Source organism: Berghia stephanieae, chromosome 1 (genome assembly GCF_034508935.2).
Source record: "Berghia stephanieae isolate SIO BIC M18660-M18661 chromosome 1, UCSD_Bste_1.3, whole genome shotgun sequence".
Taxonomy (NCBI): Eukaryota; Metazoa; Mollusca; class Gastropoda; order Nudibranchia; family Aeolidiidae; genus Berghia; species Berghia stephanieae.
Window position 1 is genome coordinate 11,257,321 of NC_088360.1, and position 20,374 is coordinate 11,277,694.

At 36.1% G+C, this 20,374-nt stretch overlaps 1 protein-coding gene across 1 annotated transcript; it reads left to right on the forward strand.

The window, feature by feature from the left end:
* Positions 1-729: 729 nt before the first annotated feature.
* Positions 730-20,087, forward strand: LOC144967879 (growth arrest and DNA damage-inducible protein GADD45 alpha-like). The gene is made up of 6 exons (XM_078905620.1): positions 730-1,003; positions 9,347-9,451; positions 15,509-15,635; positions 17,227-17,361; positions 17,772-17,923; positions 18,973-20,087. Exons 1-5 carry the CDS (start codon positions 960-962, stop codon positions 17,880-17,882), a joined length of 522 nt encoding a protein of 173 aa, XP_078761746.1. The 5' UTR covers positions 730-959; the 3' UTR covers positions 17,883-17,923; positions 18,973-20,087.
* The last annotated feature ends 287 nt before the right edge of the window (positions 20,088-20,374 follow it).

The following is a 20,374-nucleotide window of genomic DNA, read 5'->3' on the forward strand; positions in this document are numbered from 1 at the left end:
GCGTAGGTACCTGGCCCTTAACAGCGTTGTTTCTGTCGGAAATAGATATATTATCGCCACACAGGCGTCATGTCCCGTTCTACATGTTATGTGTTGCTATTGGTCAGGGACCCTTTGTAAGCACTTTGAGCATTTTTAGTGGATATTGCGCTATATAAATGCTTAAGCTATTTTTTTTTAATTAAAAAAAATATTTGTCCGAGGTTGAATACAAATAGACTAATAAAAATGAACAACAACACAAAACAAACAAAAAATCTCGCACCCCCGCACCCACCCCAAAAAAAAAAAAAGAAAGAAAGAAAATACTAAAACAAAAAAGTAAACTTATCACGAAATAGGAGAAGGATTTGATCATCCTCCACTGATAAACAAATAAAAATCAATTTGAAAATCACATTGTCAATTTTACATAAAATGCTGTGCTGTCTGCTGCCCCTCCTAGCAGACAACTTTTATCTGCTGATAGATTCTATCAGCCCTTCTATTTATACGGGTTTATTTCAGGGTACCCCACTCATTACTTCGTCACAGATGCAACAGTCACGCGTTTATTGAGATGAGTCACACAAACGGGTTTTACAACTCGGAAGAGCAAGGCGAGGCAGGCCACGATTATGGGGACGAGTAGGGGATTTCCCTTTTCCGAACGAAACTCCGCCTTTCCGCCTCGTTATCGATGTGAACTTTCCTAACCTTTCAAGTCACGAATAAGGTCGAGTTCCTCGCATGACTTGGAAAACCTGCATGACCATAATTTCATATGAGAAACGACTTGCAGAGCGAGGGGAACGATTTGTGACACGCTGCATTATACGAGTTAATTATTTCTTAAGTTTACCATTCAAATTTGTTCTGTGCATTTCTGTAATTATAAGTTGATTTTAAAGCTAAGCTGTAGATAATTCTCCAAAATAATATTTACCTACCTGTTAAAGGATTTTTCCCATTTTCAAAACATGACAAGGACTAACAAGAAAAAGTGCATGGAGACACCCGAAGAGTAAGTTGCGCAATAATAGGCTAATTAGAGAAAAATACTTAAATGCTTTACACGCAACGCACAAATAAGTTCATGATGCTGACAAATCAACATTCTGGTGTAAACAATCCCTGATAAATAAATTAAAGACGTGTCTCAATTTTTCCTTTGTCTTATGACGTCGTGCAATGCATTAGATAATATATTGTTTTGCTTTCCTTTTAATGCGAATTGTGTAGGGGTCCAGTCTATATACAAATTTTTTTTTTTTTTTTTGTTTTGCACATAAATTCTATTTTCAATTGTAAATAATTCCGTCTTGGTGCTCCCTCTTTAATGTATTGCACATTGAGCCCTTTAATTCCACGAAGGTTATAGATGAAATAGGGAGGGGCTAGGTCACACCCACCTCTGACCTCTACATCTCTCTCACCTGCATTAAATAGGTAGACACATCTAATAAGGTTCTGCTTTTAAATATTTAGATTCAGTGCAAATGCGAAATTCTATACCTAATCTATGTCATTGCGATAAGCGCTGAATCATTGTGTCTAATTGTTTGCAAACCATGCCTTGCATGGACGAGAGACAGCTATTACGGTCACGTGCGTATGCTGTAAAATCTAGGTCAAAGGGCAATCTTGATCGACTGGTTAACGGTGGTTTTCGTTTATCTCCATCGCTTCCAACCAAACTCCAGCTACTAGCTAGGTATTGCACGAGGATATGAAACAAGTGATGCAATCACTTATAAGAGTTGCTCTATGAGTTAAAGTGGGAAAGCCCATGGATATGTTGATGCTTAACCAGTTAACTGCCGTACTCTGGAAAAACACGTATCTATATAGAAATTTGGCCAGAAAACTCGTCCTTCAAAGATCGATCGATTTAAATGAACCTCATCTTGGAAAAAAAAGACAAAATAAAATTAAAATGCTCAAACCTGGGACTTCGCAAAGTTTCTTCCCCCCCCCCCTCTTCCCCCAAGTTTGAGAGAGTAATTGTTCCCCCTAGATGAAGGTTCTGGAGTACGACAGTCAACTGGTTAAATACATTAACAGGGTACTCTTGTAATAACTTGAAGGGTCTCTTTGTTATATTTTTTTTTGGGGGGGGGGGGGGGGGGGGGGGAGGGGGATTTTCTTATTTGCCATGTTTCCAATGTAAAATTGTTTGATTTACCATAAGCAATATTTTTATATAATTTGATTAATGCACAATGATCAACGCAACCCATTGCGTCAACGATGACATCCAGGGCTTATTTGCACTTATTTGCAGAGGTCTGATAACCCAATTCCCTGTGGCCTCATTGTTGTAATGGAAAGCTTAAAAAAGTTACACAAAATGTTGTCCAAATTATTATACAACAATGTTAAACTAGGCCCATAAGTGGGTTCGGATATCAGACCTGTATATATGTACACGTCGGTCGGTGTAAGTCCATTGTTTCAATATAACCTTTCAACAATAACTGGTTAACCAATCGGAGTTAATGAATTAAACGGTTCTGGCGACGACACTCCTTGTAGGTCAAAATAGTGTCGACTGTTGACCTGTTGCATGAGATAAAACGGTGATCGATTCAAGGGTTGGATGGGGAGAAATTATAACAACCTTTAGTTTGCCCCAGATAGTTGGAAATCAGATAACAACGCCATAAGTAAGAAAAGAAACAAAAAAGAAGAAACATGAGGATGCTTCTGTTGTTTCGGCAGGTGACCTATTGCGTAAGATAACAGATGACTTTATGCTATTCTCATTCACCTGGTGGAAGATTTAAAAAATATGTATCGTATGTCTTATCCAGGGAACTCTTCACTTAATGAGCGTTTGAAGATGATGAAATATTATTACCTGCTACCTTATCTACCCGTTCTGTGAAGAAATGAAATGAATAGTAATGGTAACCGATTGCGTAATTTTGCAATCGCCAAATCTTGGGTAATTTGATTTGCGTAACCCTGTATGCACTCTATGCTAGCAGGTAATCTGGTTTGTCCTTTTGTTTTCTACCTGTTACGTAATAAATAAATGTTTCGTATTCTGTGCGCATAAAATGGAATGAACAGGCTTAAAGTGCCGACTCCCGTGCTTTTTTACGTTTTTCAATGTAAGCAACAACAAAAATATTAAAAAACCCAAACAAAAGAACAACAACCCAAAAAAAAAAAGCAAAACAAAACAAAAACAAAAAAGAAATAACAAACACACCAAAAAAAAAACAACAAAAAAAAAACAAAAAAAAAACACACACACACAAAAAGCCCAAGTTGTTTGTATCTTCTTGCTGTCAGGTTTGTAACTTCTTTTATCGATTGCGTTGTTTTTTAGTCGACTGGGATCACGTGTGTATTTTGCCTTTCCTAGAATCCAAAAATCTGGTGCACACCAAAGGTTGTTATGATTCCTCCCCATTCAATACTTGAATCGATAACCCTTTTTTATAAAAATCTCATAACACTTTATCAGATGTTTCCTAGAAAAGAAATGGCTGCAGATTTGCGTTAGTTGACTTTCTCAGAATTCAAAAACACGGAAATCACCCAACTGTTGATATCTTTATCATAACTATTTCTCAATGCACCATTTTTTTGTTCTCCTTCACTAGTTAAATCCATACATTTTTTATAAAACACTACATATATTACTTAAGTAATGCACTGTCGTCAGGTACAGATTTGATTGTTCAGTGCAGTATCAGAAAAGAACAACAACAAAAAAGCAAAATTCACTCACACAAACACGCGCGCACACACACACACACACACACACACATACACACAAATCACAATGTTGGCGATGGCGTAGTTTACTGTGGAAATGGGATATTTTGGACGTTAACTTGTGGTTCTCCCCCCTCTTCGACACGCGATGGGTGCCGTTTCAGCTTCGCGTGATTGCATCTTGTAATAGTCAATTTTAAATTATTTTTTTTTCTGGCACTGCTTCCATACAACGCTCTATTTATCTTTGTAGAACGAGCTTAATGACAAGAAATATTATGATAAGTTAATGCGAGTTTACGCTTGAACCATTTTTACCTGCTCCTCTTCAATACCCCCCCCCCCCCCTTTCAAATAATTGTCAAAACTCTCCAAGAATTTATATATCAGCCAGCCATGACGTAATCACCACCTTTGGTCCTTACCTATTCTTTCCACTGTCTGTGATTCTGGTTGCCATTGGTAGAATACAAAAACATGTTTTACCGCTAGCTCAAATAATCTTTGTGTTTTACACCTAGACTTGGCGACTAGCCATCAATATCTCGGTAACACCGTTGTTTAAGTATTATTGCCTTCTTTGCTTACATCCCTGAACCAATTGCAAACGTATACGTGTCGTTAATAATAAGGACACGTGTAAGTTATAAAGCAAATAATCAATATGGACGAGTCGCTTGAGCAGTGGTGTATCACTTGCTATTAGACGAAAGGTCGTGTGTTCGTATCCTGTGGGTAATCTTAGATTTGTTAATGGACTGCGGAGATTTGAATGGGTAAAGCGTGGCACTGAGATATTGTCTTTGATTCGTACTCAGAAGGCGCGTTTTATAATCTTTAGCAAGCCGTATTGAGCCAGCTTTCCGACGGTGAACTTCAACTGACGCCTCGGTTATTTCAGTCTCTCCAGGAATAGATCCTTATTTTTAGCATTTAATTTTTTAAAAAGGCTCCATTGTTCAAAAAGTCGTCTTACAAGCCAACTTCATTAACATCACCCCCTTGCGAGTAACCAGATACTCATTTACTCTGGAGTCGAGTACGGCAATGCTCCTAGATCGACTTTTTATTTTATTTTTTTTCAAAGAATATAAATAATCACACCAATTCACCCATATATCAAATTATAATCGTATTCACAATGTTACCATTTACATAATACGATATGTTAATAGTAAATATATTATAGTCATTTTACTAATGGGATAGTGTTGGTTATGATTACATTGTTAACAGGGTCAGTGATCGTATCGGTCATCGGTCGATGTGACATTGTATCACAATTTATGGTTAACCTGACCGATGACCTTTAACACTCTGAACTTTAACTTTAATCGTCTTTTACACTTGACTCCGGTATACTTACTTGGTGTACTCATTAAGATGCTGCGTATTCTTTAAATTGTTAGCACCTAAACAAGAGAATCAAATTTTTATTCAATGTAAGATTGCATAATACCTGTTAAGCATTATTTAATTATTTATTAACACTTTAACAATATTCGTCACTGCCAATATTCGTCAATCAGGTGTCTATTTACTCCAAAGTCTTGTGATGCAATGCGAGAAAATTGCCTGATCCAAGCTCTTATGAACAAGGAGAAAAAATCACCCCCTCCCTCCCCTCCCAAAGCAAAAGAAAAAAAAAATATGAAAAGAATAGGATAACATGTTAGTGTTTACTGTCGCTTGACTTTCACGGAAGTCAAGATGTGGTTTTCAATGGGACATTGGCAAACCTTACAAACAAGAGGTCGAATGAACGGCAACTCAGTTTGAATAGAGATCGATGGAGATTATATATATATATATATATATATATATATATATATATATAGAGAGAGAGAGAGAGAGAGAGAGAGAGAGAGAGAGTGAAGAAAGATAAATAAATAAAGAGAGTAAGAGTGAGAAAGATAGATGATAGATAGATAGATAGAGAGAGAGAGAGAGAGAGAGAGAGAGAGAGAGAGAGAGAGAGAGAGTGAAGAAAGATAAATAAATAAAGAGAGTGAGAGTGAGAAAGATAGATGATAGATAGATAGATAGATAGAGAGAGAGAGAGAGAGAGTGAAGAAAGATAAATAAATAAAGAGAGTGAGAGTGAGAAAGATAGATGATAGATAGATAGATAGATAGAGAGAGAGAGAGAGAGAGAGAGAGAGAGAGAGAGAGAGAGAGAGAGAGAGAGTGAAGAAAGATAAATAAATAAAGAGAGTGAGAGTGAGAAAGATAGATGATAGATAGATAGATGATAGATAGATAGATAGATAGAGAGAGAGAGAGAGAGAGAGAGAGAGAGAGAGTGAAGAAAGATAAATAAATAAAGAGAGTGAGAGTGAGAAAGATAGATGATAGATAGATAGATAGATAGATAGAGAGAGAGAGAGGAGGAGAAGAGATAGATGAGAGAGAAGAAAGAAATAATAAATAAAGAGAGTGAGAGTGAGAGAAGATAGTATGATAGATAGTAGATAGATAGATAGATAGAGATGAGAGAGAGAGAGAGAGAAGAGTGAAGAAAGATAATAAATAAAGAGTAGAGTGAGAAAGATAGATGATAGATAGATGATAGATGAAGAGAGAGAGAAGAGAGATGAAGAAAGATAAATAAATAAGAGATGAGATGAGAAATAGATAGATAGATAGAGAGAGAGAGAGAGAGAGAGAGAGTGAAGAGAAAGTATAGAAAAGAAAATAAAATAAAGAGAGTGAGAGTGAGAAAGATAGATGATAGATAGATAGATAGATAGAGAGAGAGAGAGAGAGAGATGAAGAAGAGAATAAATAAATAAAGAGAGTGAGAGGTGAGAAAGATAGATGATAGATAGATAGATAGATAGATAGAGAGAGAGAGAGAGAGAGAGAGAGAGAGAGAGTGAAGAAAGATAAATAAATAAAGAGAGTGAGAGTGAGAAAGATAGATGACAGATAGATAGAGAGAGAGAGAGAGAGAGAGAGAGTGAAGAAAGATAAAAATAAAGAGAGTGAGAGTGAGAAAGATAGATGATAGATAGATAGATGATAGATAGATAGATAGATAGAGAGAGAGAGAGAGAGAGAGAGAGAGAGAGTGAAGAAAGATAAATAAATAAAGAGAGTGAGAGTGAGAAAGATAGATGATAGATAGATAGATAGATAGAGAGAGAGAGAGAGAGAGAGAGAGAGAGAGAGAGAGTGAAGAAAGATAAATAAATAAAGAGAGTGAGAGTGAGAAAGATAGATGATAGATAGATAGATAGATAGAGAGAGAGAGAGAGAGAGAGAGAGAGAGAGAGAGAGAGAGAGAGAGTGAAGAAAGATAAATAAATAAAGAGAGTGAGAGTGAGAAAGATAGATGATAGATAGATAGATAGATAGAGAGAGAGAGAGAGAGAGAGAGAGAGAGAGAGAGATTTGTGTGTCATCGTGGCTGATTCACCTCAATGTGAGAGCATAGCACCTTACTCATACTACTCTAATAAAGGCTAAGTGTAGGTCATGGACGATCATGAATCATCAGCTCGAGTCTCTCAGACTTGTTGCTAACCTGTATCTCCAGACATTTTATCTCTATTCATTTACAAGTAGTCCTTTAGAGCCCTTAGAGTTTATCCCGGTTTCTATAACATGAAATAGTCATTGGCAATTGCTTGCTATCCTTTGGTTAGGACGCTAGTCTATCGCAAACTACTCTCTGCCAGATCTAACAGAAATAGCTACCCAATCATTACTGGATGGACAGAGGGGTCAGAGAAAAAAAAAATATCGACTGCACACAGCATCGATCTTGGATCTCTTTGCGTGTCAGGCGAGTGCTCTACCAACTGAGCTGTCGGGCTACTCCTTCCCCCCCCCCCCCACCCTTCCGCTATTGGTTTTTAAGCGTGAAAGATATTAGCTGCATACGTACTATGTAACCCACTGTCACAATATGGTACTAGATCTGGATGAACCAGATATATACTGGAAATTAGGTATTTGTTTAAATTTTGACCATTTTATTTAAATTGAACGTCCAATTTTGTATGTAGCGAGCATTTCCATGGACTCACCATGCTTGTTTCCGCGAAGCCTCAGGTTTTGGAGTTTATAACAAGATGAGGATCATTGTAATCGATCGATATTTGAAGGACGAGTTTTTTGTTTTTAAATACGTGTATTTCCAGACTACAGCCGTTAACGGGTTAAATAATAGAGACGTACGTGTGTTTTCCATAGGAAAGGCAGACAGTGGACCTTGATCCCGGATGTAGCATGTTAAAAGAAAAAATCCAAGAGAGTCAAGATTGATTTTTTACCTCAAGTTTTATACAGGATGCAAATAATATTATGATCATAAAATGTTTTAGTGTTTAATCCACCCAATATGTTGTGTTCACAGCAAGGTCGGAGGCTCTTTGTCTAATGCAAAATCATTTTCTTTCTAATAATAATAATGACGAATTCGCGGTTTTGCTAGATAGTAGAGCACGGATATAAAGTACATTCCCAGGCAGAAATTAAATATGTTTGTATCATGAGTTCTTAAATGTAAAGTACTGAAAAAAATGAATATAACAGCCTTAAAAAAGAACTAAATACCAAACATAGAACGTTTCGGGCTCAAAACCCTTCTTCAGCCAACAAAAAAAAGCAATACAAACATAAATACATTTCTAAAAACCAAATAGACGACAGAAAAATATTACTCTACGGTCTGTCGCAGCGGGTTTGTGAATAGTTTTGAATTTGCCGAATGACATTTTAAATTTAGCCTCATCATCGTTGCCTAAGCTCTTCAAATATGAGCGCGATACAGTTCCTAAATTTCACGCATGCCAATTTTGATAATGTGTAATTTGAACCCAAGAGTGTGACGTTTTCATCTATTTTTAAAATAGAATATTTATTCAAATTGCTTGTTACATTAGTTCTTTTTCTCTGTTAGAATTAAATGTATAAAAATGTTGATTGCTGATTTTTCACGATTCAAAGTCTAGTGTAAACTTATCCAATCTTGTCAATGGAAATTGTACAAGGCTAGAAAAGTGATGCTTTACTCTTTTTAGCATAGTTAAAAGGTAGTTGGAGGGAGGCGGAAATACATGAAATCCCCCCTCCCCCAAAAACAAACGAACAAACCACCACCAACAAAAAAAAAACAACAAACAAAAAACATACAAAAAAAAAAAACAAAACAAAAACAAAAACAAATTTAATAAAACGTGGATGCTCTGATTCATGACCTAGTCCAGTTTCGTTCCCTCTCCCCTCTTCTGTGACTCATAAAACTACAGGCTCGAACATGTTGAGAGCTCAATGGTGAAACAGCGTGGGCAGCGTGTTAGGCCAGCTGGTAAATGATAATTTACATCTCATAGCATTTTCCAGCAGAAAACTTTTGCCCCGTGAACATAAGTATTCTGTCACAGAGAAAGAGAGTCTTGCCATCGTTTGGGCAATAAAGAAATTTTCCTTATATTTGTATGGGAAGGAATTTACATTGAGGACAGACCATCAAGCGCTAACGTATATGAACTAGGCAAAATTTGAAAATGCCAGAGTGATGAGATGGTGCCTATCTTTACAACCGTACAAAGGTTGCACATAATTTGTGAATATTTTACCCAAAACGCATCGCATTAATTAGTTACATGTTCTATTTTTTTTCTCTCAACAGACTGGTGTACAACGCGGGGGAGGCGTTGAGAGAGGCTGTGTGGCAGGCTTTGGACCAAGGCCGACTCACGTCCGGTGTGCACGAATGTGCGAGGTTGCTAGAAATGTGAGTATATTGATTGTTTCGTGTCGATGCTTACTCTCTCTCTCCCTCCCCCCCCTCTCTCTCTCCCCCCTCTCCTCTCTCTCTCTCTCCTCTCTCTAAGATAGATAGAGAGAGAGAGAGAGAGAGAGAGAGAGAGAGAGAGAGAGAGAGAGAGAGAGAGAGAGCTTTCTCTAGTGATGGGGCATATATAAAGCAAGAATTTTACCTCGTTTTGCTATCCCATGCTATCCCATTTTCAGAATTGTTTATAATAATAACAAAGATTATAATAATCATTATAACAATGATGATGATGATGATGCAATGTACTTTTAGCGAGATTTAACCTAGATCTTGTGACCCATTTACACTCCAGAGGTTATGGGAACTAAGCACAACATTCTGACGTAACCAATCAAACGCTGGCCTTTTGTGCAAACTTCCCATACAATTTGCATTGCAATAGAATAGTCTTTTGTAGCAATTTATTGGGGAGTTAGAACCATAATAATACCATGATTTCCTTATTTCTCGATATACCTGGACTATAAAATAAATCAATGGGGATGAGCTGGCTCATTCAACTGGTTGGCCAGGTGCCAAAAGATACTAATAGGTCAAAAGCTACGAATAGAAAGGTCACTTTTAAAAAAGTCAATAAGAGATATCTAAATTTTTACGTGGCTTTCTGACCGGTACAAGTGGTTATACATATATTATGCAGAACGTTGTCACGACAGTAGGAGAATATCCTGTTAATTACATTAATACATAGCTAAGAAGCAAGTAGGCAATTAACTTGAAAATTTTTTAAAGAAATTTTTCGGATCTTTTCGGATCTACTTTTATTAGTAACACCCGACGTGTATTTTTAGTTGCAGGTCTGATAACCCGAATTGTTATGGGCTGGGCTCATTGTTGTAATGGAATTGCTCTCAAACCAACCCAAAATATTGTCGATCACAACAATATTAAGGCCATAATCGTCTTCGGTTATCAGACCTACTGATATATATTGCCCCTAGGTAACACCACGTGATAACCACGTGTCCTAATGTTTCCAAACAAAGATCGAATGACCCCCTACCCTGCCAGAAATTCTTGGGTGTATCGAGTTTGCAATGAAATGTGTCTTGAAGTCAGCAAAACATTTCTTTCTTTGTGAAGAATGTATTATATCAAATTATACTTCCACCTGGTAGACAAGAGACAACCAAACGTATTTGTCCTGTAATCAAGTGCATGTTGTTGGTTTTAATATGTTCTACAGGCATAATGTTGTGAGTTGAAATTGAGATTAAAAGGTTCATAAAGTTTCCTGATAGGATGGGCTGGTTTAATCAAAACCAAAAGAAAGAAAGACAGAAATGAAAAGACAGCAAAGGGGAAATTAGCTTAAAGGACATTTTCCTTTTAATGGATCACGAATTCGTAATGTAAACATGCTTAAAACAAACAATCATATATACACAACAAAACAACAACAACAAAAAACGAACAAAAAACCCCGCAATAAAACAAACAGCACCCCCCCCCCCCAACAAATACAAAACAGAGCACACAAAATAAAAAGAAAAGAGAAGCGAAAAAAGGTAAGAAAGAAAGAAGTAAGAAAAGCTGTGGTACATTTTGTTTTGTACCCTCTCATTACAATTAAATTATTTCTGAGCCCTCTGTGTCACAGTCAATAAAAAAAAATGTTGTATTGCATGTCGTTGATTGAATACTATAATATATGTGATTTGAATTATACGTCAAATATATTTAACTCCTTCTCTTCTCAGAACTCGGGGGGAATAATGCATTCCCTTTGTGACTGATAATAATGTTACTTAATCCTTGTATCCTTGTTGCGTATCACGATCTCCTTTACAAAAAATTCTATTATTTATACATTCATTGTTATAGACTCGATTTGACCAATCAATTGCTGTACTGTTGAAAACAAATATCGATCAATTTAAATGAACCTTGCCTTGGCAGAAACTCTGGAACCTGGGACTTCATGAAGTCAAGGGTCATTTAAATCGATCGATATTTTTAAGGACGTTTTTTCTCGCCAACTTTTTAAAGACGAGTCACTCCAGAGTACGACAGTTAACTGGTTTATCCTTGTATACAAAAACATGTCACGCCGTCCTTTACAAAAAAAAAAAAAAAAAACAACAAAAAAAACAACAAAAAACAAAACAAAACAAAAAAAAAAAACCCAAAACAAACAAACAAAACAAAAAGAAGTATTATTTACACACATTCCTCACCCCTATCCATTCGTCCTTGTGGACTCGTTTTATTACTGGTCTCGAAGTTTTATAGGTTTTTGTTGACCTTCACTTTAATAATATTATATTTTAACCAATACGTTCGTAGGTACCTAATACAAGGGTGTCTTTTGTTAATTTAGAACAAAGATAATGTTAGAAAGAACATCACAATGCTAATAGGTTGTGTTTGGTTAACACCCGTTGTGAAGAATATAAAACCAATGTCATTGATATATCGATTTGTCTGTATCGATCTCCTGTTGTTTGACGATTGGTTGACGTCAAAGGCATGTATTCGTGCGTATGGGTTGTGTCTATTGTTGTTTGGTGTTGTTTGTGTGTGTAGTGTGTATGTGTGTGTGTTAGTGTGTATGTGTGTGTGTGTTTGTGTGTGTGTGTGTGTTAGTGTGTGTTTGTGTGTGTTTGTGTGTATGTGTGTGTGTATGTGTGTGTATGTGTGTGTTTGTGTGTGTATGTGTGTGTTTATGTGTGTGTATGTGTGTTAGTGTGTGTGTGTTAGTGTGTGTTTGTGTGTGTATGTGTGTGTGTTAGTGTGTGTGTTTGTGTGTGTTTGTGTGTGTATGTGTGTGTGTGTTAGTGTGTGTTTGTGTGTGTTTGTGTGTGTATGTGTGTGTGTGTTTATGTGTGTATGTGTGTGTGTATGTGTGTGTGTGTTAGTGTGTGTGTTTGTGTGTATGTGTATGTGTGTGTTAGTGTGTGTGTGTTAGTGTGTGTTTGTGTGTGTATGTGTGTGTGTATGTGTGTGTGTATGTGTGTGTGTGTGTGTGTATGTGTGTATGTGTATGTGTGTGTGTGTGTTAGTGTGTATTGTCCAGCCCGATATATAACATTTCATTGTGAAATAGATAATATGCGGAGTGTTAAAATAACTATGTGCATGAGATAAATTATGCAAGTTTATAGTATAGCGCATTTTCTTGGTTTCCCCGTATTTGTGCGCTTTACGGTGCTTCACTATCCCCCTAACAGGGGATTTAGGAGACCTTAATGTACGAAAACTTTTACTTTGTCTATCTGAGCTTATTGATGGATCCTTCTTTACTTATTATGGGTTAAGTGGGCAAATGTATTAAAATGCCCAGGAACACAACGCCGGGGTGAGATACTGCGATCATTGTCACTCATAGCGTCACTGAACAAACTCGCTATCGTTTAATATTTTTTTTTTCATTTTTCTTACATTCTATTCTTTCTTCAAACCGGATTCAACTTGGTGACTTCCTAGCCATGACGCAGAACAATTATGTGCTTGGTATAAAGACTAGTTTACCGTTGATATGGAACTTTGCCAGAATAATAACTGCTATTACCTACACCACTAAAGCGCCGTTTTCAATTTTGACCAGATTAAAAAAAAAATTAAAAATTGATGAATTCCAATCGATACTACAGCAGCTTCAATTTTGAAGATAGACGCAGCATCTTTGTGTTGTGGCGGTTGGTGTTAGGTTATGGCTCTGTACCATGATGAATGGAACCGTGCCAAAATAAAAATGTTACTACTTTACTCCGTCAGAACGCCATTTTCAAACTCGGACAGAATTTTTTTCATTTTAAATATCGATGAATTCCATTCCAATCCAATCTAATGCATGCTGTTGCAACTTCAACATTGAAAGAATAGACCCAACCCTTGTATGGAGTGGTGTTAGGTTATGGCCCTGTGATCACAGGAATTATGTCTTTCTGTGATAGAAATGTTTGTTTTCAATTGACAAGTACATTTCTCATAACTGTCAGAGTTTCTCAAGTTGTCGGAGAGATTTAGATGACCCTCAACTTAAAAAAAAAAAACAAAAAACTACAGAAACAAAACAAAACAAAACAAAAAATAAATAAATAGAAAAAAATAAAACCCAAAACAAACAACTAAACCTGAATTTATTTAAAATATAATGTTTAATAGTTTTTCGAAAAGTTGGGAGCCATCTTGATTCAACGAAATTTGAAATAATATTTTTTTTCGGCCAAAAGGAAATAAGATATATTTTCTAGTGAGGGCAATATAGCAGTAATTGTTTATCTATAGGTTCGTGCACTTTTGACCCACGAAACGGCGTCATTTACCTTGAAAGAAACAAAACAAAAAGACGATTTACCTTCCAGGGAGGCACCAGGCCGTCTCAAATTCGATGAAGTACAGTATACCTACGTACCGATTTTGCTAGGAAAAAAAACACAGTTTCTCATATGTAATCGCATGTCCATCCTGGCACTTTGGTTAAATTTATTGCGTAGAAAGTTTTAGAAGTTTGGCGTAATAATACTACTAATACTTATAAATAACTTTGATTTAACCGAACAATTGACCATGATATGTTTTTTTTTTAATTTTATGTTACACATCTTCAAGAAACAAGTAATTGTCGTGAAGTTTATTTATATGTGGCTGTTTCCAACTGTGGGCCTCATCATTATCACCATCATCATCATCATCATCATCATCATCATCATCATCATCATCATCATCATCATCATCATCATCATCATAACCGATATATTGTCGTCTTGATATTATGTTATCGATTAGTGGAAACAAAGAGTCAGTTGTGACTAAATAGGTGAGATGTATCACGTGGCTGTGATGGTTCGTGAAGATAAACAATCGCACGTGCATCGGAACAACAGTGATCAGGCATGTGATGACTGTTATATTTTCATATCATGCAAAACAAAACAAATATCAAATATAAGAAAAATAACAAATAAATGATTTCCTTCTTCTTCTTCTTCTTCTTCTTCTTCTTCTTCTTCTTCTTCTTCTTCTTCTTCTTCTTCTTCTTCTTCTTCTTCTTCTTCTTCTTCTTCTTCTTCTTCTTCTTCTTCTTCTTCTTCTTCTTCTTCTTCTTCTTCTTTCCACCACCTCCCCCTCCTCCTCCCCCTTCTCCTCTACCTCTCCTCTTACTCTTCATCATCCTACTCCTCACCTCCTCGTCGTTGTCGTTGCCCTCCTCCTCCTCACCCTCCTTCTCCTCCCCCAAATCCTCCAATAAAGCCTCGGATGATAATGTTTTCTTACAAGTCATATTAATCCTTGATTATATGAAGGGAAAATTCTCTGATCAAACTGAAAAAGAAAGTGTTTCATCAGTGTACGCCAAGAACTGTATCGTAGCACATGGTCTATATTAATATTATACTAACTAGAAAGCATAACGTTATGCTACCAGTCATATGCAACTCATAAACCAGAAACTAGACACCCCGTTGATTTAATTGACCGTATTCTGTTTTATGTATCTTGACGTGAGCCAGTTCTACCATGCATCGACGATCTTTTGGCAAGACATTTTATCGATTAAATTGACTCGCAACGCGTCAAACATTCTTAGTTTCCAGTCTCAGAATTATGCCTTTTTTATTTTATTTTATTGTTATTATTATTATTATTATTATTATTATTATTATTATTATTATTATTATTATTATTATTATTATTATTATTATTATTATTATTATTATTATTATTTGGGGGGCGAGATGGGGAAGAATTTCGATCGATCAATAATATTGTAAACTTTCTTTCTCTCCAAAGTGTAGAATGATGAGAATGTGTCTAGCAATGAATTGGTTTATTAGTGAACCACCGTATCAATCTTGTTACAGATCTAAATTCAAATTGTTAGAATTTAATTTCAGTAATATATCTTTTATTGGAAGGATGGTTGAACTGCCGAACTCTGGAAAAACACATTTTTCAAATTTTAGCCAGAAAAACTCGTTACGGTTCCATTGCAGACGACTTTTTAAAATGCTGAACCTATTTTGTTTTTGTTTTTTTTTTTTAACCCAGAGACCCATTCAACACGATGCTGTGTGTCCTGCCAGAGTCCACTGATGGAGTGATTGGCGTGTCAGTCCAGATTAAACACATGTTGATTGAAGCATTCTGCACGGAATACGATATCCGATTGGTCAAGGTAAATTTAAATTGATACGTCATTCACTTTCTTTTCGCGTCATTTGGATAGGTGATAAATTATTGGACACAACATGATGATAATGTGATGTTTTAAAGTTCAAAGTTCTTTCTTATCATTATTATCACCACCACCACCACTACCACCACCACCATCACCATCAACATCAACATCATTATTATCCTCATCCTTCTCATCCTCTTCCTCCTCCACCGTCGCCCACCCTTACTTTTACCTCTTAACCTTGCCATCTTCCACCTTTTCTTCCTCCCACACTCTAATGGGGGTTGCGCTTCTTCTAATGCGTATATTATGTTCTGTGTCGGTCAAGACCAATGATCGACTTAAGTTTCAACTGAATGCCCGTTTAACTTCCATCCGAGAGGACAATCGACTCAGGCATGACCGACATTGACACAACAGCTGGAGCTGTTTAAGAGTCGGTCAGATAGATAATACGTTGCCAAGGTCGCAACATTTGGAATGGGAACTCCATCGTAATCTCATTATTTCCTGCATTTTCATTGGATTAGAAGTTGTTCATGACCTTTGCACAGAGTGCAAGCTGGTGTTAGGTCAAATATCATGTTTGTTTACATTTTTACCGATATCACGTGAGACAGAATAGAGCAATTCAAAAATGTTTGTTCTCTCACTAACGTTCGCTCATAAAATAAAGCGCAATAGATTTTGCTGCCACTTTTATTACTTGCAATGTGGATTTGCATTCGAATGCTTGTTTGCAAATATTCACTGCTTGATGCAGTGTAACGCTTATTACGAAGAGAACAATGATCGCAGAAATGCATTTTAACTATAGCCAACTTCAGTAACATGCCTAATACCCGAATAATCAGACCCTCGGATCCTGAACTTTACTCACAATTTCAACACAGGCTGTTGAAAAATAAACATGGTGACGGAAGAATGGCAATGCAATTGCTGTCATTATTGTGATAAATGCTCATAAATTGTGGGGTTACAAATTCGGCTGTTTGGCATATTTGAAAGGTGGCTATGATTATAACCAAAGAAGCGTTTTGTTCTCAGGCCCTATATATTTATCCTCTTCCATCCTTTATCACCTCTTCTTCTTCTTCTCATTCCACCAGCGCCAACATCACTAGCACTTGCAACATCGACATCACCACGTCTTCCTCGTCACCCCCATCCTCCTTTTCCTCCTCGATCTCTTCTTCCGTCGCCTCATTCTCCTCTTCTTCCTCCACATTCATTCCACATCACACTCTTTTTCCATCCCTCCATCCCTATCCTCCTCCTCCTTCTCCTCATCATCATCCACATCATCATCGTCATTCTTCTTCTTTTTCTCCTCCTCCTCCTCCTCCTCCTCCTTCTTCATCTTCTTCTTCTTCTTCTTCTTCTTCTTCTTCTTCTTCTTCTTCTTCTTCTTCTTCTTCTTCTTCTTCTTCTTCTTCTTCTTCTTCTTCTTCTTCTTCTTCTTCTGCTTCCTCTCCCCCTCCCCCCTCCTCTGTGGGATTATTATTTGGGTTGGTTTTGTCTCTGCCTACTTGCCACCTAAAACGTTTTTTTTAATCTTCAAACCATATTATTTCATACTTGTCGACAGGTTGACAATGCGGACAAACTGACCAAGCTAGTTCTAGGTCGCGAGGACTCGATGGATAATGCAGGCATCAGCACTGTCAGACCTTCCCTGACAAACATGTCCTCCGACAGTTGTGTGGATTGTCTTCTCATTCAGGTGAGAGGTTATTATTATTATTATTATTATTATTATTATTATTATTATTATTATTATTATTATTATTATTATTATGATTATGATTATGATTATGATTATGATTATGATTATTATTATTATTATTATTATTATTATTATTTTTGTTATTATTATTATTATTATTATTATTATTATTATTTTATTTATAAAAAAATATTCTTATAAATTTTATGATGATGATAATGATGATGTTGATGATGAATACGATGATGATGATGATGATGATGATGATGATGATGATGAAGATGATGATGATGATGAAGATGATGATTCTTATTCTTCTGCTTCTTCTTCTTCTTATTTTTTATTATTGTTACATATATTATATTTTATTTTTATCTTTTTTTTTCTTTTTCTTCTTCATATTTCAGTACCCCGAGAGCCACCCAAGCAAGGAGGATGAAATCGTAGCTGAATACTACAAGACGTGTCTATTCGCGGAGGACAACAATCATACTTGTGTCATCCCTCTCCCTGATTGAATGCCATTCTATCATTGCTCATCTTCAATATTCATCTCAAGGTTGGTTAGTCTCTTTTAAGGAAGATACATTTAAATCTGTCAAGTAATTACTGTGTCTTTTCCTTCAATTTCGGTCTTATTCCCCCCCCCCCCCTCTCTCTCTCTCTCTCTCTCTCTCTCTCTCTCTCTCTCTCTCTCTCTCTCTCTCTCTCTTTCTCTCTCTACCCCTCTCTATTTCGAATGTTTGATCATTCTTATATTCACAATACCATTCTTTTGTTTTTTACCCCTAGAACTCTTTTGGTGTTGTTTTCCCCCTTTTGTCTATGTTTGTCTCAACGCGAATTCGATCGTGTTGTGTTGAAAAAGAATAAATCATGGAGATAATGCTGAAATAATGCTGAAAACTTATATAGCGCTATAACTCCGAGACACCAGACTCTAAGCGCTTAAGATCTGTATTTACTTCTTGATAATCTATTTTCCTAATTCTCTTAATTTGCTTTAAGCCTAAAAAATACGATACCACGAGAATGATGGAAATTGGTGATGTCAATCATAATATAAGAAGTCAAATTAATATCTAGATCTATATCACGACTACAACAATTGCAAAAAGTGCTTGTTGAGACTACTTACTATTGTTAAGAACACTTAACTTATTACATTACGAAATTTATTTCTTTCCATTTTCATCCGGTTATTAAACATAGCAGTATTTAATGTGAGGATGAGGATGTACGTTCTTGGGATTGTCTTTATTTTATTCATGATTGCGTAAATGTTTGTCTAGACATAAATGCAAACATCCGTCTTGAACTTTTCTTACCTCAATGCATCCGGCTATTAGAAATTGCAGGTCATTCTGCGAGGGTGAGGATGGGCATTATGATGATTTTCTTCCTTTTTTTTAAAAAACAAGATTGCTTAATTGTTTAATGAGTCATACATGAAAGCATCCATTTTTAATCAGTACTTATCTCAATGTAGCCCAATCACATTTGTGTCAATAAAAAATAACTGGTTAAAAAATTAATTGACATCATAGTAGGTTAAACAATGTACTTATGTTTAATGACCATTCTCTCTCCCTCTTTCTTCTGTCATAGGAATATGCAGTCAACTGAAACCCACACAGGGCCATCCCTGGACTGTTGCATGCCGGGATGACCTCCAACCCCCATGGATCATCCCTACCATACACCATTGATGATGTCAAAGCATCGCCCCACCGTTGATTCAAGGCAGGAAACTAAGACTTGTGTCTCTAAAGACACTGGGCAATGGTGGAAGAGAGTGAGATAGGAAGAGAAACGCCTTTTCTTTGCTTAATGGCAGCTCGGCATAGTTGAAAATATGCCCCCAGTTCTCTTCTCATTGTTTGAAGTCGCATTCTGCAAAATATAGATAACACCTTTTTCATTTTGGCCAGATTTTTTTCTTAACTTGAAATCTCAAATAACTAAGATGACCCCCCACTTGTCAAAAATTCTTAAATCTGAGACTTACGACAGGAAGAGTTTCAGAATTATTGATAAATGTGTGGTCATTTAAATTGATAACTAGCCTATTTGAAGAAAAAAAAATTCTTGCCAAAATAAACAATGGTGTTTTTGCCAGAATATTGCAGACCTGACGACAAACACAATATTATCGATCAACGTCACCAATACATGTGTTGATTCTACCCATACGTTGTTGTCATTCAAGACTTTTTTCTTTCTATTTGTGTAACTTATTTTAATCACATCAAGTTCCTTCATATTCCTATCACTAGTACCCATTTAATAATTTATTCATATTATATTATTGTAAAGATTTAAGATTTGTTTGTTGACTTTGAACCCATAATTTAATATATTGGAATATTTATACGTTTGGCGATTCAGAAAAATAATACTTTGATTTGTTTTCATTTATTCAGATTCCTAACTCATATTTATCATAAGTTTTCTTTGAAACTCAACTGAAGTAGTTGCTGCTGAAAATTAATTTTCAATAAGTCAATGTGATATTGTGTTTGTACATATTTTTATGTATCTTTGTGTGTATATGTGTATGTGTGTGCGCGAGTGAGTGTGTGTGTGTGTGTGTGTGTGTGAGAGAGAGAGAGAGAGAGAGAGAGAGAGAGAGAGAGAGAGAGAGTATTATCTTGTTCTGATTTCATTTTCAATACAATGGTAACATTTCGCTTTATCATGATAATAAAGAGTTAAAACAGAAATTGGTTCAATTGTCTATTATTGTCTGATATTATAATATGTTATATTTGTGTTTACATCCTTTTATGACCCAAACAGCCTTGCGAACCAAAATGCTCTTTTATCATATGTTAACCAAAAAAAAAAATACAAACTCGCTTTTTTTTCTTGCATTGATCGACTAAAGTGACCCCCAATTCGTCCAAGAAAAAAAAAAACTTCAACCCAAAACTTAGAAGAAGTCTTCAAAGAAGAATTGTGTCTAGGACATTGCCTGGGTGTGGTCTTTGACCTCCCACTGTTTTCCGAG

What these genes read in the sequence shown, in the direction of transcription:
- LOC144967879 (XM_078905620.1), top strand. Translation starts at nt 960, where the DNA reads ATGACAAGGACTAACAAGAAAAAGTGCATGGAGACACCCGAAGA. An exon ending in ACGATATCCGATTGGTCAAG is followed by an intron (nt 15,636 to 17,226) that starts GTAAATTTAAAT and finishes ACTTGTCGACAG; the next exon opens with GTTGACAATGCGGACAAACT. An exon ending in TGGATTGTCTTCTCATTCAG is followed by an intron (nt 17,362 to 17,771) that starts GTGAGAGGTTAT and finishes TTCATATTTCAG; the next exon opens with TACCCCGAGAGCCACCCAAG.